The sequence below is a fragment of the Hyperolius riggenbachi genome, chromosome 11 (assembly GCF_040937935.1).
Source record: "Hyperolius riggenbachi isolate aHypRig1 chromosome 11, aHypRig1.pri, whole genome shotgun sequence".
Classification (NCBI taxonomy): Eukaryota; Metazoa; Chordata; class Amphibia; order Anura; family Hyperoliidae; genus Hyperolius; species Hyperolius riggenbachi.
Window position 1 is genome coordinate 252,254,222 of NC_090656.1, and position 21,930 is coordinate 252,276,151.

General features: G+C 46.8%; 1 protein-coding gene across 1 annotated transcript in view; it reads right to left on the bottom strand.

The window, feature by feature from the left end:
* Positions 1–21,930, bottom strand: part of ATG13 (autophagy related 13) — a 97,494-nt gene that overhangs the window by 56,665 nt on the left and 18,899 nt on the right. The window contains 2 exon segments of the mRNA XM_068260681.1: positions 5,235–5,315; positions 7,311–7,392. Coding sequence (XP_068116782.1) covers positions 5,235–5,315; positions 7,311–7,379 — 150 coding nt within the window. The 5' untranslated portion in view covers positions 7,380–7,392.

Genomic DNA, 21,930 nt, shown 5'->3' on the forward strand with positions numbered 1-21,930 from the left:
GGTATGAGCGACTAGCACTGATTATCATGCGAATCGATCTGCCAGGATGGATCGGTCTACATGTTCAATAAATCGCTGTCTTTTACTGCCGTCGGGACACTTTTTTTAAACGATTCTCGGATGACCCATCGTTACTCGTTAGTTTTCGACTACCGTGGTCTAGCTTTACTCCTCTGAGTTTGATTACCTAATCAGCTTGTAAATAAAACAGGAAAAATGTCAGCAATCAACAGGGAAAGAACTGGAGACTGTCTATTCTGGTACACATTCTACGTGTTCTGATAAAGTCACAATTTTGAGCTCAGAAAAAAAAAAGGTTTTTAGCACTTTTTTTTCTACTCTAATACGCAATTTACTTTTTACATAGGGAAAAAAAAAAAAAAAAAAAAAGCGACACACACACTCTGTTAGACCATCCAATGGCTGATACTTCAAATAAATCATAAGGTTATAGATTATTAACCACTTGAGGACCTAGGGCTTTCTACCCCTTAAGGACCGGCCACTTTTTTTCCATTCAGACCACTGCAGCTTTCACGGTTTATTGCTCGCTCATACAACCTACCACCTAAATAAATTTTGGCTCCTTTTCTTGTCACTAATAAAGCTTTCTTTTGGTGCTATTTGATTGCTCCTGCGATTTTTACTTTTTATTATATTCATCAAAAAAGACATGAATTTTGGCAAAAAAATGATTTTTTTAACTTTCTGTGCTGATATTTTTCAAATAAAGTAAAATTTCTGTATACATGCAGCGCGAAAAATGTGGACAAACATGTTTTTGATAAAAAAAACCCATTCAGTGTATATTTATTGGTTTGGGTAAAAGTTATAGCGTTTACAAACTATGGTGCAAAAAGTGAATTTTCCCATTTTCAAGCATCTCTGACTTTTCTGACCCCCTGTCATGTTTCATGGGGGGCTAGAATTCCAGGATAGTATAAATACCCCCCAAATGACCCCATTTTGGAAAGAAGACATCCCAAAGTATTCACTGAGAGGCATAGTGAGTTCATAGAAGATATTATTTTTTGTCACAAGTAAGCGGAAAATGACACTTTGTGAGAAAAAAAAAAAAAAAAAAAAAGTTTCCATTTCTTCTAACTTGCGACAAAAAAAAATGAAATCTGCCACGGACTCACCATGCCCCTCTCTGAATACCTTGAAGGGTCTACTTTCCAAAATGGGGTCATTTGTGGGGTGTGTTTACTGTCCTGACATTTTGGGGGGTGCTAAATTGTAAGCACCCCTGTAAAGCCTAAAGGTGCTCATTGGACTTTGGACCCCTTAGCGCAGTTAGGCTGCAAAAAAGTGCCACACATGTGGTATTGCCGTACTCAGGAGAAGTAGTATAATGTGTTTTGGGGTGTATTTTTACACATACCCATGCTGGGTGGGAGAAATATCTCTGTAAATGACAATTTGTTAATTTTTTTTTACACACAATTGTCCATTTACAGAGATCTTTCTCCCACTCAGCATGGGTATGTGTAAAAATACACCACAAAACACATTATACTACTTCTCCCGAGTACGGCGATACCACATGTGTGGCACTTTTTTGCACCCTAACTGCGCTAAAGGGCCCAAAGTCCAATAAGTACCTTTAGGATTTCACAGGTCATTTTGAGAAATTTCGTTTCAAGACTACTCCTCACGGTTTAGGGCCCCTAAAATGCCAGGGCAGTATAGGAACCCCACTAATGACCCCATTTTAGAAAGAAGACACCCCAAGGTATTCCGTTAGGAGTATGGTGAGTTCATAGAAGTTTTTATTTTTTTGTCACAAGTTAGCGGAAATTGATTTTAATTGTTTTTTTTTCACAAAGTGTCATTTTCCGCTAACTTGTGACAAAAAATAAAATCTTCTATGAACTCCCCATACTCCGTACGGAATACCTTTGGGTGTCTTCTTTCTAGAATAGGGTCATTTGTGGGGTTCCTATACTGCCCTGGCATTTTAGGGGCCCTAAACCGTGAGGAGTAGTCTTGAAACCAAATGTCGCAAAATGACCTGTGAAATCCTAAAGGTACTCATTGGACTTTGGGCCCCTTAGCATACTTAGGGTGTAAAAAAGTGCCACACATGTGGTACCCGCCGTACTCAGGAGAAGTAGTATAATGCGTTTTGGGGTGTATTTTTACACATACCCATGCTAAGTGGGAGAAATCTCTCTGTAAATGACAATTGTTTGATTTTTTTACACACAATTGTCCATTTACATAGAAATTTCTCCCACCCAGCATGGGTATGTGTAAAAATACACCCCAAAACACATTATACTACTTTTCCTGAGTACGGCGGTACCACATGTGTGACACTTTTTTGCAGCCTAGGTGCGCTAAGGGGCCCAACGTCCTATTCACAGGTCATTTTGAATTTTGTTTTCTAGACTACTCCTCGCGGTTTAGGGCCCCTAAAATGCCAGGGCAGTATAGGAACCCCACAAGTGACCCCATTTTAGAAAGAAGACACCCCAAGGTATTCCGTTAGGTGTATGGCGAGTTCATAGAAGATTTTATTTTTTGTCACGTTAGTGAAAAATGACACTTTGTGAAAAAAAACCAATAAAAATTAATTTCCGCTAACTTTTGACAAAAAATAAAATCTTCTATGAACTCGTCATACACCTAACAGAATACCTTGGGGTGTCTTTTTTCTAAAATGGGGTCACTTGTGGGGTTCCTATACCGCCCTGGCATTTTACAGGCCCAAAACCGTGAGTAGTCTGGAAACCAAATGTCTCAAAATGACTGTTCAGGGGTATAAGCATCTGCAAATTTTGATGACAGGTGGCCTATGAGGGGGCGAATTTTGTGGAACCGGTCATAAGCAGGGTGGCCTTTTAGATGACAGGTTGTATTGGGCCTGATCTGATGGATAGGAGTGCTAGGGGGGTGACAGGTGATTGATGGGTGTCTCAGGGGGTGGTTAGAGGGGAAAATAGATGCAATCAATGCACTGGGGAGGTGATCGGAAGGGGGTCTGAGGGGGATCTGAGGGTTTGGCCGAGTGATCAGGAGCCCACACGGGGCAAATTGGGGCCTGATCTGATGGGTAGGTGTGCTAGGGGGTGACAGGAGGTGATTGATGGGTGTCTCAAGGTGTGATTAGAGGGGGGAATAGATGCAAGCAATGCACTGGCGAGGTGATCAGGGCTGGGGTCTGAGGGCATTCTGAGGGTGTGGGCGGGTGATTGAGTGCCCTAGGGGCAGATAGGGGTCTAATCTGATAGGTAGCAGTGACAGGGGGTGATTGATGGGTAATTAGTGGGTGTTTAGGGTAGAGAATAGATGGAAACACTGCGCTTGGGTGGTGATCTGATGTCGGATCTGCGGGCGATCTATTGGTGTGGGTGGGTGATCAGTTTGCCCGCAAGGGGCAGGTTAGGGGCTGATTGTTGGGTGGCAGTGACAGGGGGTGATTAATGGGTGATAGGTGATTGGCAGGTGATTGACAGGTGATCAGTGGGTTATTACAGGGAAGGACAGATGTAATTAATGCACTGGCGAATTGATAAGGGGGGGGGGGGGGTCTGAGGGCAATCTGAGCGTGTGGGCGGGTGATTGGGTGCCCGCAAGGGGCAGATTAGGGTCTGATCTGATAGGTAACAGTGACAGGTGGTGATAGGGGGTGATTGATAGGTAATTAGTGGGTGTTTAGAGAAGATAACAGATGTAAACGATACATTTGGGAGGTAATCTGACGGCGGGTTTGCGGGCGATCTAATGGTGTGGGGGGTGATCAGATTGCCCGCAAGGGGTAGGTTAGGGGCTGATTGATGGGTGGCAGTGACAGGGGGTGACAGGGGGTGATTGATGGGTGATAGGTGATTGGCAGGTGATTGACAGGTGATCAGTGGGTTATTACAGGGAAGAACAGATGTAATTAATGCACTGGTGAATTGATAAGGGGGGGTCAGAGGGCAATCTGAGCGTGTGGGCGGGTGATTGGGTGCCCGCAAGGGGCAGATTAGGGTCTGATCTGATAGGTAAAAGTGACAGGTGGTGATAGGGGGTGATTGATGGGTGATTGATGGGTAATTAGTGGGTGTTTAGAGAAGAGAATAGATGTAAACAATGGATTTGGGAGGTGATCTGATGTCGGATCTGCGGGCGATCTATTGGTGTGGGGGGGTGATCAGATTGCCCGCAAGGGGCAGGTTAGGGGCTGATTGATGGGTGGCAGTGACGGGGTGATTGACAGGTGATCAGGGGGGATAGATGCATACAGTACATGGGAGGGGGGGGGGTCTGGGGAGAATCTGAGGGGTGGGGGGGTGATCAGGAGGGAGCAGGGGGCAGGGGGGGGATAAAAAAAAAATAGCGTTGACAGATAGTGACAGGGAGTGATTGATGGGTGATTAGGGGGGTGATTGGGTGCAAACAGGGGTCTGGGGGGTGGGCAGGGGGGGGTCTGATGGGTGCTGTGGGCGATCTGGGGCAGGGGGGGGAGAAATCAGTGTGCTTGGGTGCAGACTAGGGTGGCTGCAGCCTGCCCTGGTGGTCCCTCGGACACTGGGACCACCAGGGCAGGAGGCAGCCTGTATAATACACTTTGTAAACATTACAAAGTGTATTATACACTTTGTATGCGGCGATCGCGGGGTTAACATCCCGCCGGCGCTTCCGTATAGCCGGCGGGATGTTGCGGCGGGCGAGCGATGACAGGCGCCGGCGGAGGATCGCGTCACGGATGACGCGATCGCTCCGCCCATGCCCTTAGAAGGACCGCCGCCTCTGTGGGTGAGCCGGTCCTTCAGGGCTCCACTTCCCGGCCGCCCCTGTGCGTTAGGCGGTCAGGAAGTGGTTAAAGAGGCCCTGTAGTGACACATAGAAGAATGCAGTAAATTATTTAGGATATCCATTTCTACATGATTTATCTGGTTTCAGCATCATAAACACTTCCTATATCTATACTGCTTTCCCAGTGATGCTTAGCCTAGGCTGTTAAGCTATGTGGAATTCTCACCCCAGAGCATTCTGGGAGACCAGGTGTGTTTTGTACTAGGTTCTGAACGCTCAGTAATCAAACATACTGCAGAGATCACCTGACAGGACTGAAGATGTGGCCACTGGTGATAAATTTCAGCATGGAACTCAGGGAGAGGAAAGATATTACAATGGGCAAACACTAACTAAATCGTAAAAAAAAAAAAAATGTAAGCCATTTTTAATACTGTATGTTTTTTTCATTACAGGTCCTCTGTAACATCTGTGAAGGTAACTCTTACCCAGTCTGAGCCGGTTGGAGAGGAGGAAGATCGGGTACATATCTTATCCCCTAGTCGAGCTTGTACAATCACCTGGACTGTCTGTGGATGGAAGAGAAATATAATGAAGGTCAGAGGCTCAGGGAACAGCAACCACAGAGGTCTACTGGACAGCCTGACAGATGGAACATTTCCTGTGTGACCAAATGTATGAATCAGAGTCCCACACTCAGAGATTCTGCCCTACAGGCTTTCTATAAGGGCTGTCAAGCTTAATTGTTACCTGATTATTCTGATCTTTGAGGTTAATTAATTGTGCAGCTTAATGTGAGGAGCACGAGTCGTGTGCACGCTACGCACAGTAGTGCAGCGTAGCGCACCCTGGTAACACGCAATCCCTTCACATAATGGCCGCTCCACTCATCCCGCCCTGAGCCCCGTCAGGTCCAGTGGCTTCCTAGGACGTGATCCCCGCACTTTGATTGGCCCAATCGGCTGCCTGTCTCCTGACAATCAGCCTATTGGGCCAATCAAAGTGCGGGGATCGCATCCTATGAAGCCACTAGACCCGACGGGGCTCAGGGTGGGATGAGTGGAGCGGCCGTTATGTGAGTGGAGCGCCCATATGCTAGCACACTGCCGTGCGTAGCATGCGCACAACTCGTGCTGCTCGCATTAAGCTGAGCTGCAGCAGTGCAGCTTAATTAATTAACCCCATCCCTAGAACTCTGTCCTCAAGAAGAGACACACTGCGGCATTGTTTATTTTTAACTAGTAAAAAGGCCTGCCCCTTAAAACACGGCGCTAGGCCAAGGCCGCTACCCACCGCCCCCTCGCAAAGGTCGCAGACGCATCCCGCTATCTCGGCCCTCACCACTGTCCGAAGTCTAGATGTTGCTTTGCTTGGCAGTTGGAAAAAGTAGTTATTTCCCACAATGCAATGAGGCTCTCAGACAGCAAACTGTCAGGTCTGGAAGCACGGACACAGGAGGATGCAGAGACTAGTTTATTATATAGGATAAATTATTTCTTTGGTTTGATTTGGCTAGTCAGGTTGCAGTTACCGGTAACTGTTCCTTCCTTTTAGGAATAGTTGTTCCCCAGGTCTCCCCACCTCGTTTTACATCTGTAGAGTAATGGCAGCAAAACCCTCGATTTCCAGCATGAAATCGATAACTTTATTTTACCGATTGCACATACAATCAAGATGGGCAGTCTTAAACATTCACTTTGCTCAGAGTATTCATCTTCAGAAGCCTCTAGGGACCTAGACCGTCTCCTGGCACTGCCAAACTCATCCATGCCCTTGTCATCTCCCACCTGAACTACTGCAATTACCTTTTATCAGGACCCCCCTCAAACAGTATTGACCCCCCTTCAATCAGTAATGAATGCAGCAGCCAGACTGATCAACTTCCCTCATCAAATCACCTCTACAACGTCCCTCCGTAAACCCCTCCGCAGGCGCCCCCATCTGCTTCAGGATCAACTTCAAAATGATGTGCTTGGCCTACAAATTGGTGCATTACATTTGGCTTTCAAGTAGTGGTAAACCCCCATCTTTGAATTAGCTGGGGAGGGGAGGGGATTATTAAAGGGGAACTTAAGAGAGAGGTATATGGAGGCTGTCATGTTTATTTCCTTTTAGACAATACCAGTTGCCTGGCAGCCCTGCTGATCCTCTGCCTCTAATACTATTAGCCATAGCCCCTGAACAAGCATGCAGCAGATCAGGTGTTTCAGTGGTTCAGACGTATAAGTCTGATCTGACAAGACTAGCTGCATGCTTGTTTCTGGTTTTAATCAGATACTACTGCAGAGAAATAGACCAGCAGGGCTGCCAGGCAACTGGTATTGATTAAAAGGAAATAAACATGACAGCCTCCATATACCTCTCTCTTCAGTTCCCCTTTAAATTTAGTAAACAAAACCCAAAGAGCCACTATCGTTTGATTACGCTAAACTTAATCATGTATTATCGTTACGTAGCGCACTGATAATTTCAGGTAGCGTATTTAGAAGTGTATTCATCACTAAAGCAGACATGCAATTAGGACCCCCGTGATGGGATTAATAACACACTTGGCGCTTCCATACCTTCAAAGCAAAGAATTTGACAAACTTGTCCAGGTCCTTGCGGTCTTGCGGGCTGAGCTCTGCGTCCATCGTGGCTGTAGGACTGAACACAAGATCACACGGTTAGTAGGATCACAGTACAGAGCAGGGATATTATTATTTATTTATATAGCCAACAACCAACATCTTCCATAGGGCTGCACATAGCGCAAAATTCTACAATAGTGGAGAGCATAGATACATGAGCAATGATGCACACGGTACAATCAGGACAACCAGTGACAGGTTACATACAGTTGATGAATACAGCAGTCTTAATATATCACCAATACTGGTGCATGCTCATATTATAAAATACACAGAAACAGGAAACACTAGGAGTAGGTACCTGCCCTTGCAAGCTTACAATCTGGTGGGTAGGGTTGTAGAGGGGAACAGGCACTCCAGTGGCAATACAAAAAGACCCCAGATCCAGGAGGAGACGCACTGGTGTAACAGGTAAGCACATAACACTTGCCACAGGCCCGGGGGGGGGGGGGGAGGCTGGGGCTAAAGACTGTGGGACACATTACATGGGGTCTGGCCTGGCAGGTGAAGGCTGCGCTAGGACAATTTCCAATAGATTTAACGCTGAAATCTGTTATGTGTGTTATCTGCAGTGTGTGGGTGCGCAACAGATCACTCTCTCATCAGAATGGATCAGAGAGGGGTCTAACAGATGGTCAACCTGGTGGCCATTGGCTAATGTATGGGCACCTTAAAGTGTAACTGTCGGGCATAAAATCAATTATTTATTTTTATCTGGTAAACAAGTAATAAAGATGCTAACTAGGCAATCCAAAAGTTACAAATCACTATTACTTTTCTTGTTGATAAATGATCATTCCCCAGTTTACCTGACTCTTATTTGGTACACACAAAACTTGGTACACAAAAAGGAAGTTGCAGGGTATGCTGGGTTGTCCATTTTTACTTCTCTACTTTACCCTCAGACTTAACTAATGCAGCCTGATTGGCTGAAGCCTCTTTCCCTCCTGTTTTCCCCTCCCACACCTCTGTTCCTCTCCGATTGGCCAATATTTCTCATGCTGAGACAATGCACTTTCTATAGTAGAGGGCAGGCAAATCAGGCAGAGGAGAGTAAGGGAGGAAATGGCATCAGGGTTGGCTTAAAAATAGCCACAGCTAAAATGGGAAATGATAAGATGGATTTTCTCTTTTTTTACTGTAAAAAAAAAAAATCGCTAAAATCAAGACGTGGACGTGCAATACATACGTTATGTAAGTAGAGCAAGTATTTATCTACTTATATATGCAGGGTTTTTAATATGGCTGACAGCTCCTCTTTAACAAACAGTCCACACACATGCCAGGGTCAGGGCTGACCACAGAAAGGTGTTCTTGTAGTAAGGGTGGGAGAATGAAGCAAGTAGATAAATATCAGGAACCAGAAGACAGAAGGAAGTCCGCTTGGGGGAAAAAGACGTATGTTCAGGGCACAGGCCCCATGGCTCAATCTAGAACTAACAAACGCTTTAGTCAATCATGCCATAGAACAAAGAGCTTGAACCCTGCTCTGAATGTCACCAAGGAAAACAGGCCAGCATGGCACGGTAACATTCCATGCCACTCCTGGTGGCTGGAAAAGGAGACCAAGAGCAGAAAAATTGATTTATGAGAAAAGAATGGAGATCAGACTCTTACAGCAATGTACGTCAGTGACATATGAACGAAAAGTTAACTCGAGGTGAAAATAAACTGATGAGAAAAACAATTATATTTTCTTCCTACTCCTAAAAATGACATTTTTAAGTATCCCAGGGTTTTCTTTTATATTTAAACATTTACAAAGTAGGTTGACTGGTTTACGGTCTCTAATCAGTTGCAGCCTATTAAGTGTCCCAGAGTTAGAAAAAGGTCAATAGTTCGTGTATTTAATCTCTCCCTAACCTCAGAAGTTGTATTCTGCCAGGAAAACTTTTATGACTGTTACTTGCTTATCAGTGATGTTTACTATATTCCAGGCAAGACAGAAGCTGTCACTTCCATGCCTAGAAATTAACTCTTTCAGGCAGCAAAATAAAACAAGTAACACAGCCTAATTATTAATATGTTTTGTACTGTACATACACGTTTATCTCATAATGTTACATGTCACCTCGGGGACACTTTAAAGGATACCCGAGGTGACATGTGACATGATGAGATAGACATGTGTATGTACAGTGCCTAGCACACAAATAACTAGGCTGTGTTCCTTTTTTCTTTCTCTGCCTGAAAGAGTTAAACATCAGGTATGCAAGTGGCTGACTCAATCCTGACAGGAAGTGACTATAGTGTGACCCTCACTGATAAGAAATTACAAAGTAGATTTAAATATAAAATAAAACAGTGGAATATCTTAGAAGGCCATTTTTACGAGGAGGAGGATAGATACAATTGTTTATTTCATTAGTTTATTTTCACCCAGAGATGAAGCACCCTCTTGTATTTTACCTTATAAATCAGTGGGAACATGACTGTGGAAAACTGTATACTTACCTGAGTAGTTTTCCTTTCCTAGTGTTTGTCCATGTCAGTATACTACTGGGCAAAAGCCCCGCCTCCCTTTGCCCCAATAGGACAATAAATTTATAAAAAGTCTCCCACACCCCCTGCCATCATTCCATGTTATTAGCACGAGCCGACAGCATAGGGTGGGGCCGTATACTGACATGGACAAACACTAGGAAAGGAAAACTACTCAGGTAAGTATACAGTTTTCCACATTCCCTAGTGTTTGCCATGTCAGTATACTACTGGGCAATAACTAGACAAAACAAGGGTGGGTATGCTGCACACAAATTTAATATAAGTTAACTCATCATATAAACAAATATTATACTGCATCATTCACAGCAGAGGAAATAATTCTCTTTCCAAACTGAATAGTTGAGAGGGCAGCCGGCTCTACACAATAATGTCTCAAAAAGGTGTGATCTGTCGACCAATTAGCTGCCTTACATACCGTCATCAATGGCACTTTATTCAGTGCTGCCCATGAAGAAGATATACTTCTTGTTGAGTGGGCATTAATGTCCTGCGGGGGCTCCAAGCCACTTGACTTATAGGCCGCCTGAATCAATTTAACAATCCAACAAGCCAACGTTCTTGTGGATGCCATTTTGCCTTTCCTATATCCCGAAGGGACAATGAACAGTCTATCTGAGTCTCATACTCTCAGTTGCCTGAAGATATGCTTTAATTGTAGACGGAATATCTAACGAATGAGGCTTAGATGGATCCTCCTGTGATTTAAATGATGGAAGAGTCCATTCCTGATTTAGATGAAGTGAAGATGTACATTTTGGAAGAAAGGATTGCACTGGGTATAACACCACTCTATCTTGATAAAACTCCAAATATGGCTCCTTATGAGACAAAGCTTGCAACTCAGAGATTCTCCTACCTGATGTAATTGCTATAAAAAAAAAACCGTTTTCCATGAAAGGTCCTGCAGTGTAACTGTTTCCTTTTTAAATTGCTCAGATGATAAAAATTCTAGGACTAGAGGCAGATCCCATTTAGGAAATCTTGGTTTAAACGGAGGTCTTAGCTTTATCGCTGCTTTAAAGAACTGCTTCACCAATGGATGAGATGACCAAGATATTCCTGAAAAAGATGAAATAGCTGACACATGCCTACGTAACGTTGAATAGGATAAGTTAAGATCTAGTCCCCTCTGTAAGAATGCCAAAAGATTACAAGGTTTTTTACTAGATGGTGAGAAACCCTGAACTTTTGCAAATTCACCAAAAGCTTTCCAGACTCTATTGTAAGACATGACTGTTGTAGGTTGCTTAGCCCTAAGTAATGTCTCCACTACTTCTATAGAACATCCCGAGTTCAACAGCCTAGCCCTTTCAAAATCCAGGCCATCAGGTGTAATTGCCCCAGATTGCCATGTTTCATGGCCCCCTGGGATAGCAGATCCTCCACCAATGGGAGTGGAATCGGCTTCTCTTGGGCCATCTGTAGAAGGGGGAACCATGGTCTTGCTGGCCAGTGTGGTAGGATCGCTATCACCACAGTTTTGTGAAAACTCAGTTTGTGCAGGAACTTGAATATGAGTGGAGTCGGTGGGAATGCATACGCTGTTCTGAACCACCATCGTTGTGTCAATGCATCCACTGCCAATGCTTGGTGATCCGGAAATCTCGAAAAGTATAGTGGTGTCTTGTTGTTCCTCCGAGATGCAAATAAGTCCACTTGGGGCATCCCCCATTTGCTCACTAGCTGGTAAAATATTTTCGGATTCAAAGACCACTCGTTGTTGTCCAGGCAATGTCGTGAAAGGAAATCTGCCTGCTGATTCTGTGGACCTGGAATATACACAGCTGAGATCTCCGTGAAATATTTCTGTGCCAAGTTTATTATCGGGGAAACTTCTTTCATTAACGATTTGCTGTGCGTACCCCCCTGCTTTCTCACATAGGAAACTGCCGACACATTGTCCATCCTGAGCAATACCGACTGATCCTTCAGTGATGGAAGAAAATATTGGATAGCCCGATGGGCTGCCCTGAGTTCCAGCACATTCGAGACTATTTGCTGATTTGCCACCTTCCAGACACCTTGGGCTGACTGCCCTTCTAATACCGCTCCCCAGCCTATTATGCTGGCATCTGTGGTAATCACCTTCCACTGTGGAGGGAAAAGGTTTCGAGGTTTGGTCAAGTTGTGGCTGTTCATCCACCACCTCAGGGAATCCTTCACTGCTTCTGGAATGTATATCCTTTGCTTCAAGTCTCGCTTGTCCCATTGATTGAGAAAATTCAGCTGTAAAGTCCTCAAGTGCCAATGAGCCCATGGCACCATCTGGATAGTTGACGACATCAGACCTAATATTCTCTGACACTCTGTTGCTTGTACAAAGTCTTTTAGCACGAATTGTCGAATTATATTCTGAATTTTCATTACTTTTTCTTGTGGCAATGAAATTGTCTGTTGGACTGTATCTATTATTGCTCCCAGAAACAACATCCTTTGCGTAGGAATCAAAAGACTTTTCTCGTGATTCAGAATCCATCCGAACTTCTCCAACGTCTCTATCAGTATCGACTGATGCTGCAGTAATAAGTGTCTCGACGCGGCCAGGAGAATGATATCGTCCAGATAATGCAGAACGCGTATTCCCTGAAGGCGTACTACTGAAATCACGGCTAGAAGTACCTTGGAAAACGTCCGCGGCGAAGTGGTGAGGCCGAAAGGAAGACAAACAAATTGCAGATGGAACTGACCCACCGCAAACCGAAGAAACTTTTGGTACTTCTGCCGTACCGGAACGTGAAAATACGCGTCCTTTAAATCTATGGACGACATCCAATCTCCTGGCCGCATCGACATCATGATAGAGGACAGGGTTTCCATCTTGAATCTTGGAATGTGAATAAACTTGTTTAATTTCTTTAAATCTAAAACTGGTCTCAGATCTCCTGACTTCTTCTTTATCAGAAAGATTGGAGAGTAGAAGCCTGTACCTTCTTCTGAAGGCGGAACTGGACAAACCGCCTTCTGACATATTAGTTTGGACACATATTCCTCTAAGATCCTCCTTTTGTCTCTTGATTTTGGAACTTTTGTTAACACCAAACTGTCCTTTGGTGTACCACCTTTGAAAGTCCATTCGTGACCCAGTGAAACCGTCGATTTCACCCAGGCATTGTCTATAGTTCCCGTCCAGATGTCCCTGAATTGCTGTAGTCTGGCTCCCACCGGAACAACTTGGACGGGCCTCGTTTCAAAAAGACTTATTCGCTGCTGATGCTGCACTAGGCCCTTTAGATCTGTTTGCTCTCTGGAAACTCTGATTTGGCCGCCAGTTTCTTCTGAACTCCTTTCCAGGTCTATACGATTTGGCTTCAGAAAATGTATTATATACTTGCTTCCTGTACTGAGGGAATCTTCCTCCAGTTTGTTTCCTGAATTTACGATCCTGTGGCAAGAGACCAGACTTACCGCCAGTAACCCGTGAGATGGCTGCGTCCATTTTTGGCCCAAATAAATTTTTCCCATCAAATGGGATCTTTGACCAGGATTGCTTTGAAGTTGGGTCTGCCGCCCATGGTTTTAGCCACAAACATCTTCTAGCCATAATTGAATATAGCATGGACCGGCTTGAGGTTCTAACCAGGTCGATACTTGCCGCCCCTACAAAATCTGCCGTTAGTGACAACTCCTGAAAGGCAAATGACAGTTCTTCTACCGTTTCCTTCCTCTTTATTGCCTTCTGCAAATCTTCAACCCATACCTTCAATGCCTTTGCTACTGAAGTCAATGTTATAGCGATTCTGGCTGATTCTCCTGATGACAAGTAACACCTCTTAAGGTCCTGGTCTATCTGGCGGTCTAATACATCTCTAAACAGAGTAGAATCTTCCATTGGCAACGTAACATTTCTTACTATTTTCATTAGAGAGGCATCAACCAGTGGGCTCGACTGCACCAGATTTTCACTCTCCTCAGCAAGGGGATACAACTTCTGAAACCTGTTCTTCAAAGAAGGCTTTTTCACCGTCTTTTCCCATTCATGCAAAATAAGCTCCCTAATCTCTTCCATGAGAGGGAAAACTATTTTTTCTTTACTCAACTGTTTGTAATATCTCTTTCTTTAATTTTTTGGCGAAGAAACTTCTTCTTCCCATTCAATTGCCTGTTTGACTCGTGTGACAAATGGCGGAACTAATGAAAAGTCAAACCCTAGACCCTCATCATCAGAGTCTGAACTTGAATCTGACAGTTCCGATTCTGGGGAGGATGCACGTGCTGGCTAGGGTTGGGGTGACTTATTAGTCACTGCGATTTCCGAGACTGCATCTTTCACCACTTGTTTGATCAGAGATGAGACATCTCTTCCTTCTCTCGCAATATCTGCATAACATAAGTCACACACTTTTTTATCGGGCAGGGAAGGCCTTCCACATATCCAGCAACTATCCACTGGAGGACCTGTTGGAACTTGAGCCTGCGCACCAGAAGGTCCTGCGCGGACCTCTAGTACGGATTTGTCACTTGAAGATGACCTCTTGTCCTGAGGATGGCTACTCTTCAACTTTTCTTTTGAACTACTTCTATGCGTTGATTCAACTTGCTCTTTAGAAACATGCTTTTGTGATTTTGATCTCTCTCTTGACTCATCTCGTCGAGAGCTTCCTCGAGACTTGGAGTCTTCCTTATTCCTGCCAAAAAAATGACGATAAAAAATCGTCAATATTTTGATCGAGAGAATTCAGCTCACAAAAAAAAAAAATAATACTTACCACCCTTACCTATTAGTTCTCGAACTAGATTCGAGCTTATGGTACTCTCCACTATGTTTTCCCATTGCAGCGGCTGAAAGAAAATAACGAACTATGAGGACTGCTCTCGTAAGGCCCCTCTCAAATTATAAACAAATAGGATAATGTCTATGTGCACACTTATAACGTAAGAAGAATCTACTACTTCAGATAGTGTACCACTGATAATATCCATATACATATACCTATACATACCCACATGTATACGTATATATATATATATATATATATATATATATATATATATATATATATATATATATATATATATATATATATATATATATATATATATATATACACACCAATAAACACACACCCATCTATATCCAAATCCAAGACATGTAATAGCAATCTCCATACTAACCGCTATACATGCCTAAATACATAAATATTTATCCTACATACCTGTGACCAAAAATACACCCAATACACATACCCCTTATGCATCTTAGGCTTGCTGCCCCTTAATGAGGAACAGCCGAAATAAAGATACTCCACAAAAGAACCACATCAGCTGCATACTGCAGCCTATTGTATCAAACAAACTATACCACAGTAATCCTTCATCCATGTACTGCCCTACAGACATGGACACTCTGCTGAATAGGAAACAATAGAACCAGCATCCTACCTGTCCTGTGCACCGACACGATCCTGGGGTAGCCAGAGCTCCAGTCACCACCTCCGCAGCAGCCACTGTGGAGAGAACGCCATTGCCCCGTTTAAATCTCCCCAAAGCGGAAGTTCTACGCCGGGAGACCATCCGCCCATAACAAAAATGGCCGCCGGCTCCCTTCCGCCAGACCTCTGCTAATACAGAGGAAGTCTCGCACGCGCGCGCGAGAACTCAGCCGCACTTCCCAGCATTACCCGGAAGGAGGAATGACTACATTCTGTGGACCTGGAGCTGGCCGAATCAAACATATCAGCACTAAAAGCTGCAGGGAAGCCACGATACCCTTTAGGTATCCAAAGTGGTCGCAGGAACTTAGATTACATGCCCCGGAGAGTACCAGAGGGAGCTCCTTGTCTTATGGGAGCCTTTAGCTACCGAAGAGCAAGGACTACAGCAGAGAGCCACACTGCTGGACCCGCCAAGCGGAGGTAAGGGAAACAAAAACCTGCTGGAGGCGAGGACAAAAAAAGGAATGATGGCAGGGGGTGTGGGAGACTTTTTATAAATTTATTGTCCTATTGGGGCAAAGGGAGGCGGGGCTTTGCCCAGTAGTATACTGACATGGCAAACACTAGGGAAAGTAAACACCTAATCTGCCCTTTGTTTCATTGTTCTCTGTGTAATTTGACTGTTATCACCTCTGATAAGAATCCCCGACTGAGAAGTCAGGCTGCTCCGTCTAGCTTTGCTACAGAAAGATTATAGCTAAGTCTGTCTTCTGTGGTGTTATTTCAAGCCCAAGCCTGCCCCCTTGTGGCTTTGCTATAATGACTCAGCAATAATCATTCCCAGCAAAGCCAGATTTAATTGCTCAGTCTGGGATTCTTGTGACTGCTGATAACAGACACTTTTAGCAGTGAGGGTGAAACAGAGAGCATGGTAAGTGTTTTCTCTAATGTTCTTACTGATATACATGGTAAAATACACAAGGGTGCTTCGTCTCTGGTTCCCTTTAAACTGGGTTAGAGAGCATGGTTTCATTTTCAGCAATAACCCTACGAGAAAGTTCCATCGAGGGAAGAGGTTTCCGCACAGGCTCTCTGGTCAGTCATTAACACTAAACAGGGCCCGAAGGTGGTATTTCGAGACAAGCACTAACTAGGGCAACCCACACTGGGACTGACAGCAGAGCAGATACTTCCAGGCACACCTCCTGCCTGCCTTGCCTCTTTCCTGTGCAGCCGTTCTGATGACAGGCTCAGCTGTTTGAAGGCAACGCTGCCACAATCAGCACTTTTACAAAATACATCCGTGGGGCACGGCGGAATCTCAATACTCAGCTATGCACTGGAAGAAAAGCGCCGATCAGACCTCCCAAAGGTGCCAGTGAAATGAATTAATCCTCATTAACTCCTGGCTCTTCTACCTCCAGGATCATTAAAGTTACGGGAGGAACATGAAAGCACACGAAAGGCTTAGAGGCCTGGCAGGACCCATCACACGTAACACTCTGTTCCATAAACTCTGCACGTCTAGTGTGAGGAGCGCGCAGCGTTGGCAGGAGCTACCAGTAATGATGCCAGGGAATACAGACAGAGGTACTGGCAGACGAGGGACTGGCACACAGAGCAGGACTTCATTTGTGGGGCAGGATTGGGGCGGATGCAGAGAACTAAAATCTGATTGGTGCTCAGGCGTTTGTCCACCTTTTCAATTATCTAATTAAAAAAAGAAGACACTGTAAAGCCTAGTTTCAGTCAAGTAGGGAATATTCCTATCTACCTTCTTAGGTCCCTCATCTACTGCGATGTATTTCAGTTGTAATAAGGCAGAAGCGTAATTCTACAACTGATCACACCATATCTCCCTCTACCCCCTGTGCAGACCACCACTCATCCCTCTACCCTCCATGCAGACCATTACTCACACCATACATCCCTCTACCCTCCGTGCAGACCATTACTCACACCATACATCCCTCTACCCTCCATGCAGACCATTACTCACACCATACATCCCTCTACCCTCCGTGCAGACCACCACTCCCACCATACATCCCTCTACCCTCCATGCAAACCGCCACTCCCACCATACATCCCTCTACCCTCCATGCAGACCATTACTCACACCATACATCCCTCTACCCTCCATGCAAACCGCCACTCCCACCATACCTCCCTCTACCCTCCATGCAAACCGCCACTCCCACCATACCTCCCTCTACCCTCCATGCAAACCGCCACTCCCACCATACATCCCTCTACCCTCCATGCAGACCACCACTCACACCATACATCCCTCTACCCTCCATGCAGACCATTACTCACACCATACATCCCTCTACCCTCCGTGCAGACCACCACTCCCACCATACATCCCTCTACCCTCCATGCAAACCGCCACTCCCACCATACCTCCCTCTACCCTCCATGCAAACCGCCACTCCCACCATACCTCCCTCCATACCTCCCTCTATCCTACATGCAAACCGCCACTCCCACCATACATCCCTCTACCCTCCATGCAGACCACCACTCCCACCATACATCCCTCTACCCTCCATGCAGACCATTACTCACACCATACATCCCTCTACCCTCCATGCAGACCATTACTCACACCATACATCCCTCTACCCTCCGTGCAGACCATTACTCACACCATACATCCCTCTACCCTCCATGCAGACCATTACTCACACCATACATCCCTCTACCCTCCGTGCAGACCACCACTCCCACCATACATCCCTCTACCCTCCATGCAAACCGCCACTCCCACCATACATCCCTCTACCCTCCATGCAGACCATTACTCACACCATACATCCCTCTACCCTCCATGCAAACCGCCACTCCCACCATACCTCCCTCTACCCTCCATGCAAACCGCCACTCCCACCATACCTCCCTCTACCCTCCATGCAAACCGCCACTCCCACCATACATCCCTCTACCCTCCATGCAGACCACCACTCACACCATACATCCCTCTACCCTCCATGCAGACCATTACTCACACCATACATCCCTCTACCCTCCGTGCAGACCACCACTCCCACCATACATCCCTCTACCCTCCATGCAAACCGCCACTCCCACCATACCTCCCTCTACCCTCCATGCAAACCGCCACTCCCACCATACCTCCCTCCATACCTCAATCTATCCTACATGCAAACCGCCACTCCCACCATACATCCCTCTACCCTCCATGCAGACCACCACTCCCACCATACATCCCTCTACCCTCCATGCAGACCATTACTCACACCATACATCCCTCTACCCTCCATGCAGACCATTACTCACACCATACATCCCTCTACCCTCCGTGCAGACCACCACTCCCACCATACATCCCTCTACCCTCCATGCAAACCGCCACTCCCACCATACATCCCTCTACCCTCCATGCAAACCGCCACTCCCACCATACCTCCCTCTACCCTCCATGCAAACCGCCACTCCCACCATACATCCCTCTACCCTCCATGCAGACCATTACTCACACCATACATCCCTCTACCCTCCATGCAGACCACCACTCACACCATACATCCCTCTACCCTCCATGCAGACCATTACTCACACCATACATCCCTCTACCCTCCGTGCAGACCACCACTCACACCATACATCCCTCTACCCTCCATGCAGACGATTACTCACACCATACATCACTCTACCCTCCGTGCAGACCACCACTCCCACCATACATCCCTCCACCCTCCATGCAGACCACCACTCCCACCATACATCCCTCTACCCTCCATGCAGACCATTACTCACACCATACATCCCTCTACCCTCCGTGCAGACCACCACTCCCACCATACATCCCTCTACCCTCCATGCAGACCATTACTCACACCATACATCCCTCTACCCTCCGTGCAGACCACCACTCACACCATACATCCCTCTACCCTCCATGCAGACCACCACTCCCACCATACATCCCTCTACCCTCCGTGCAGACCATTACTCACACCATACATCCCTCTACCCTCCGTGCAGACCACCACTCACACCATACATCCCTCTACCCTCCATGCAGACGATTACTCACACCATACATCACTCTACCCTCCGTGCAGACAACCACTCCCACCATACATCCCTCCACCCTCCATGCAGACCACCACTCCCACCATACATCCCTCTACCCTCCATGCAGACCATTACTCACACCATACATCCCTCTACCCTCCGTGCAGACCACCACTCCCACCATACATCCCTCTACCCTCCATGCAGACCATTACTCACACCATACATCCCTCTACCCTCCGTGCACACCACCACTCACACCATACATCCCTCTACCCTCCATGCAGACAATTACTCACACCATACATCACTCTACCCTCCGTGCAGACCACCACTCCCACCATACATCCCTCCACCCTCCATGCAGACCACCACTCCCACCATACATCCCTCTACCCTCCATGCAGACCATTACTCACACCATACATCCCTCTACCCTCCGTGCAGACCACCACTCCCACCATACATCCCTCTACCCTCCATGCAGACCATTACTCACACCATACATCCCTCTACCCTCCGTGCAGACCACCACTCACACCATACATCCCTCTACCCTCCATGCAGACCACCACTCCCACCATACATTCCTCTACCCTCCATGCAGACCATTACTCACACCATACATCCCTCTACCCTCCGTGCAGACCACCACTCACACCATACATCCCTCTACCCTCCATGCAGACGATTACTCACACCATACATCACTCTACCCTCCGTGCAGACCACCACTCCCACCATACATCCCTCCACCCTCCATGCAGACCACCACTCCCACCATACATCCCTCTACCCTCCATGCAGACCATTACTCACACCATACATCCCTCTACCCTCCGTGCAGACCACCACTCCCACCATACATCCCTCTACCCTCCATGCAGACCATTACTCACACCATACATCCCTCTACCCTCCGTGCAGACCACCACTCCCACCATACATCCCTCTACCCTCCATGCAAACCGCCACTCCCACCATACCTCCCTCTACCCTCCATGCAAACCGCCACTCCCACCATACCTCCCTCTACCCTCCATGCAGACCACCACTCCCACCATACATCCCTCTACCCTCCATGCAAACCGCCACTCCCACCATACCTCCCTCTACCCTCCATGCAAACCGCCACTCCCACCATACCTCCCTCTACCCTCCATGCAGACCACCACTCACACCATACATCCCTCTACCCTCCATGCAGACCACCACTCACACCATACATCCCTCTACCCTCCATGCAGACCACCACTCCCACCATACCTCCCTCTACCCTCCGTGCAGACCACCACTCACACCATACATCCCTCTACCCTCCATGCAGACCACCACTCACACCATACATCCCTCTACCCTCCATGCAGACCACCACTCCCACCATACATCCCTCTACCCTCCATGCAGACCACCACTCACACCATACCTCCCTCTACCCTCCATGCAGACCACCACTCCCACCATACATCCCTCTACCCTCCGTGCAGACCACCACTCCCACCATACATCCCTCTACCCTCCATGCAGACCACCACTCACACCATACATCTCTCTACCCTCCATGCAGACCACCACTCACACCATACATCCCTCTACCCTCCATGCAGACCACCACTCCCACCATACATCCCTCTACCCTCCATGCAGACCATTACTCACACCATACATCCCTCTACCCTCCGTGCAGACCACCACTCACACCATACATCCCTCTACCCTCCATGCAGACGATTACTCACACCATACATCACTCTACCCTCCGTGCAGACCACCACTCCCACCATACATCCCTCCACCCTCCATGCAGACCACCACTCCCACCATACATCCCTCTACCCTCCATGCAGACCATTACTCACACCATACATCCCTCTACCCTCCGTGCAGACCACCACTCCCACCATACATCCCTCTACCCTCCATGCAGACCATTACTCACACCATACATCCCTCTACCCTCCGTGCAGACCACCACTCACACCATACATCCCTCTACCCTCCATGCAGACCACCACTCCCACCATACATCCCTCTACCCTCCATGCAGACCATTACTCACACCATACATCCCTCTACCCTCCGTGCAGACCACCACTCACACCATACATCCCTCTACCCTCCATGCAGACGATTACTCACACCATACATCACTCTACCCTCCGTGCAGACCACCACTCCCACCATACATCCCTCCACCCTCCATGCAGACCACCACTCCCACCATACATCCCTCTACCCTCCATGCAGACCATTACTCACACCATACATCCCTCTACCCTCCGTGCAGACCACCACTCCCACCATACATCCCTCTACCCTCCATGCAGACCATTACTCACACCATACATCCCTCTACCCTCCGTGCAGACCACCACTCCCACCATACATCCCTCTACCCTCCATGCAAACCGCCACTCCCACCATACCTCCCTCTACCCTCCATGCAGACCATTACTCACACCATACATCCCTCTACCCTCCATGCAGACCACCACTCCCACCATACATCCCTCTACCCTCCATGCAGACCATTACTCACACCATACATCCCTCTACCCTCCGTGCAGACCACCACTCACACCATACATCCCTCTACCCTCCATGCAGACGATTACTCACACCATACATCACTC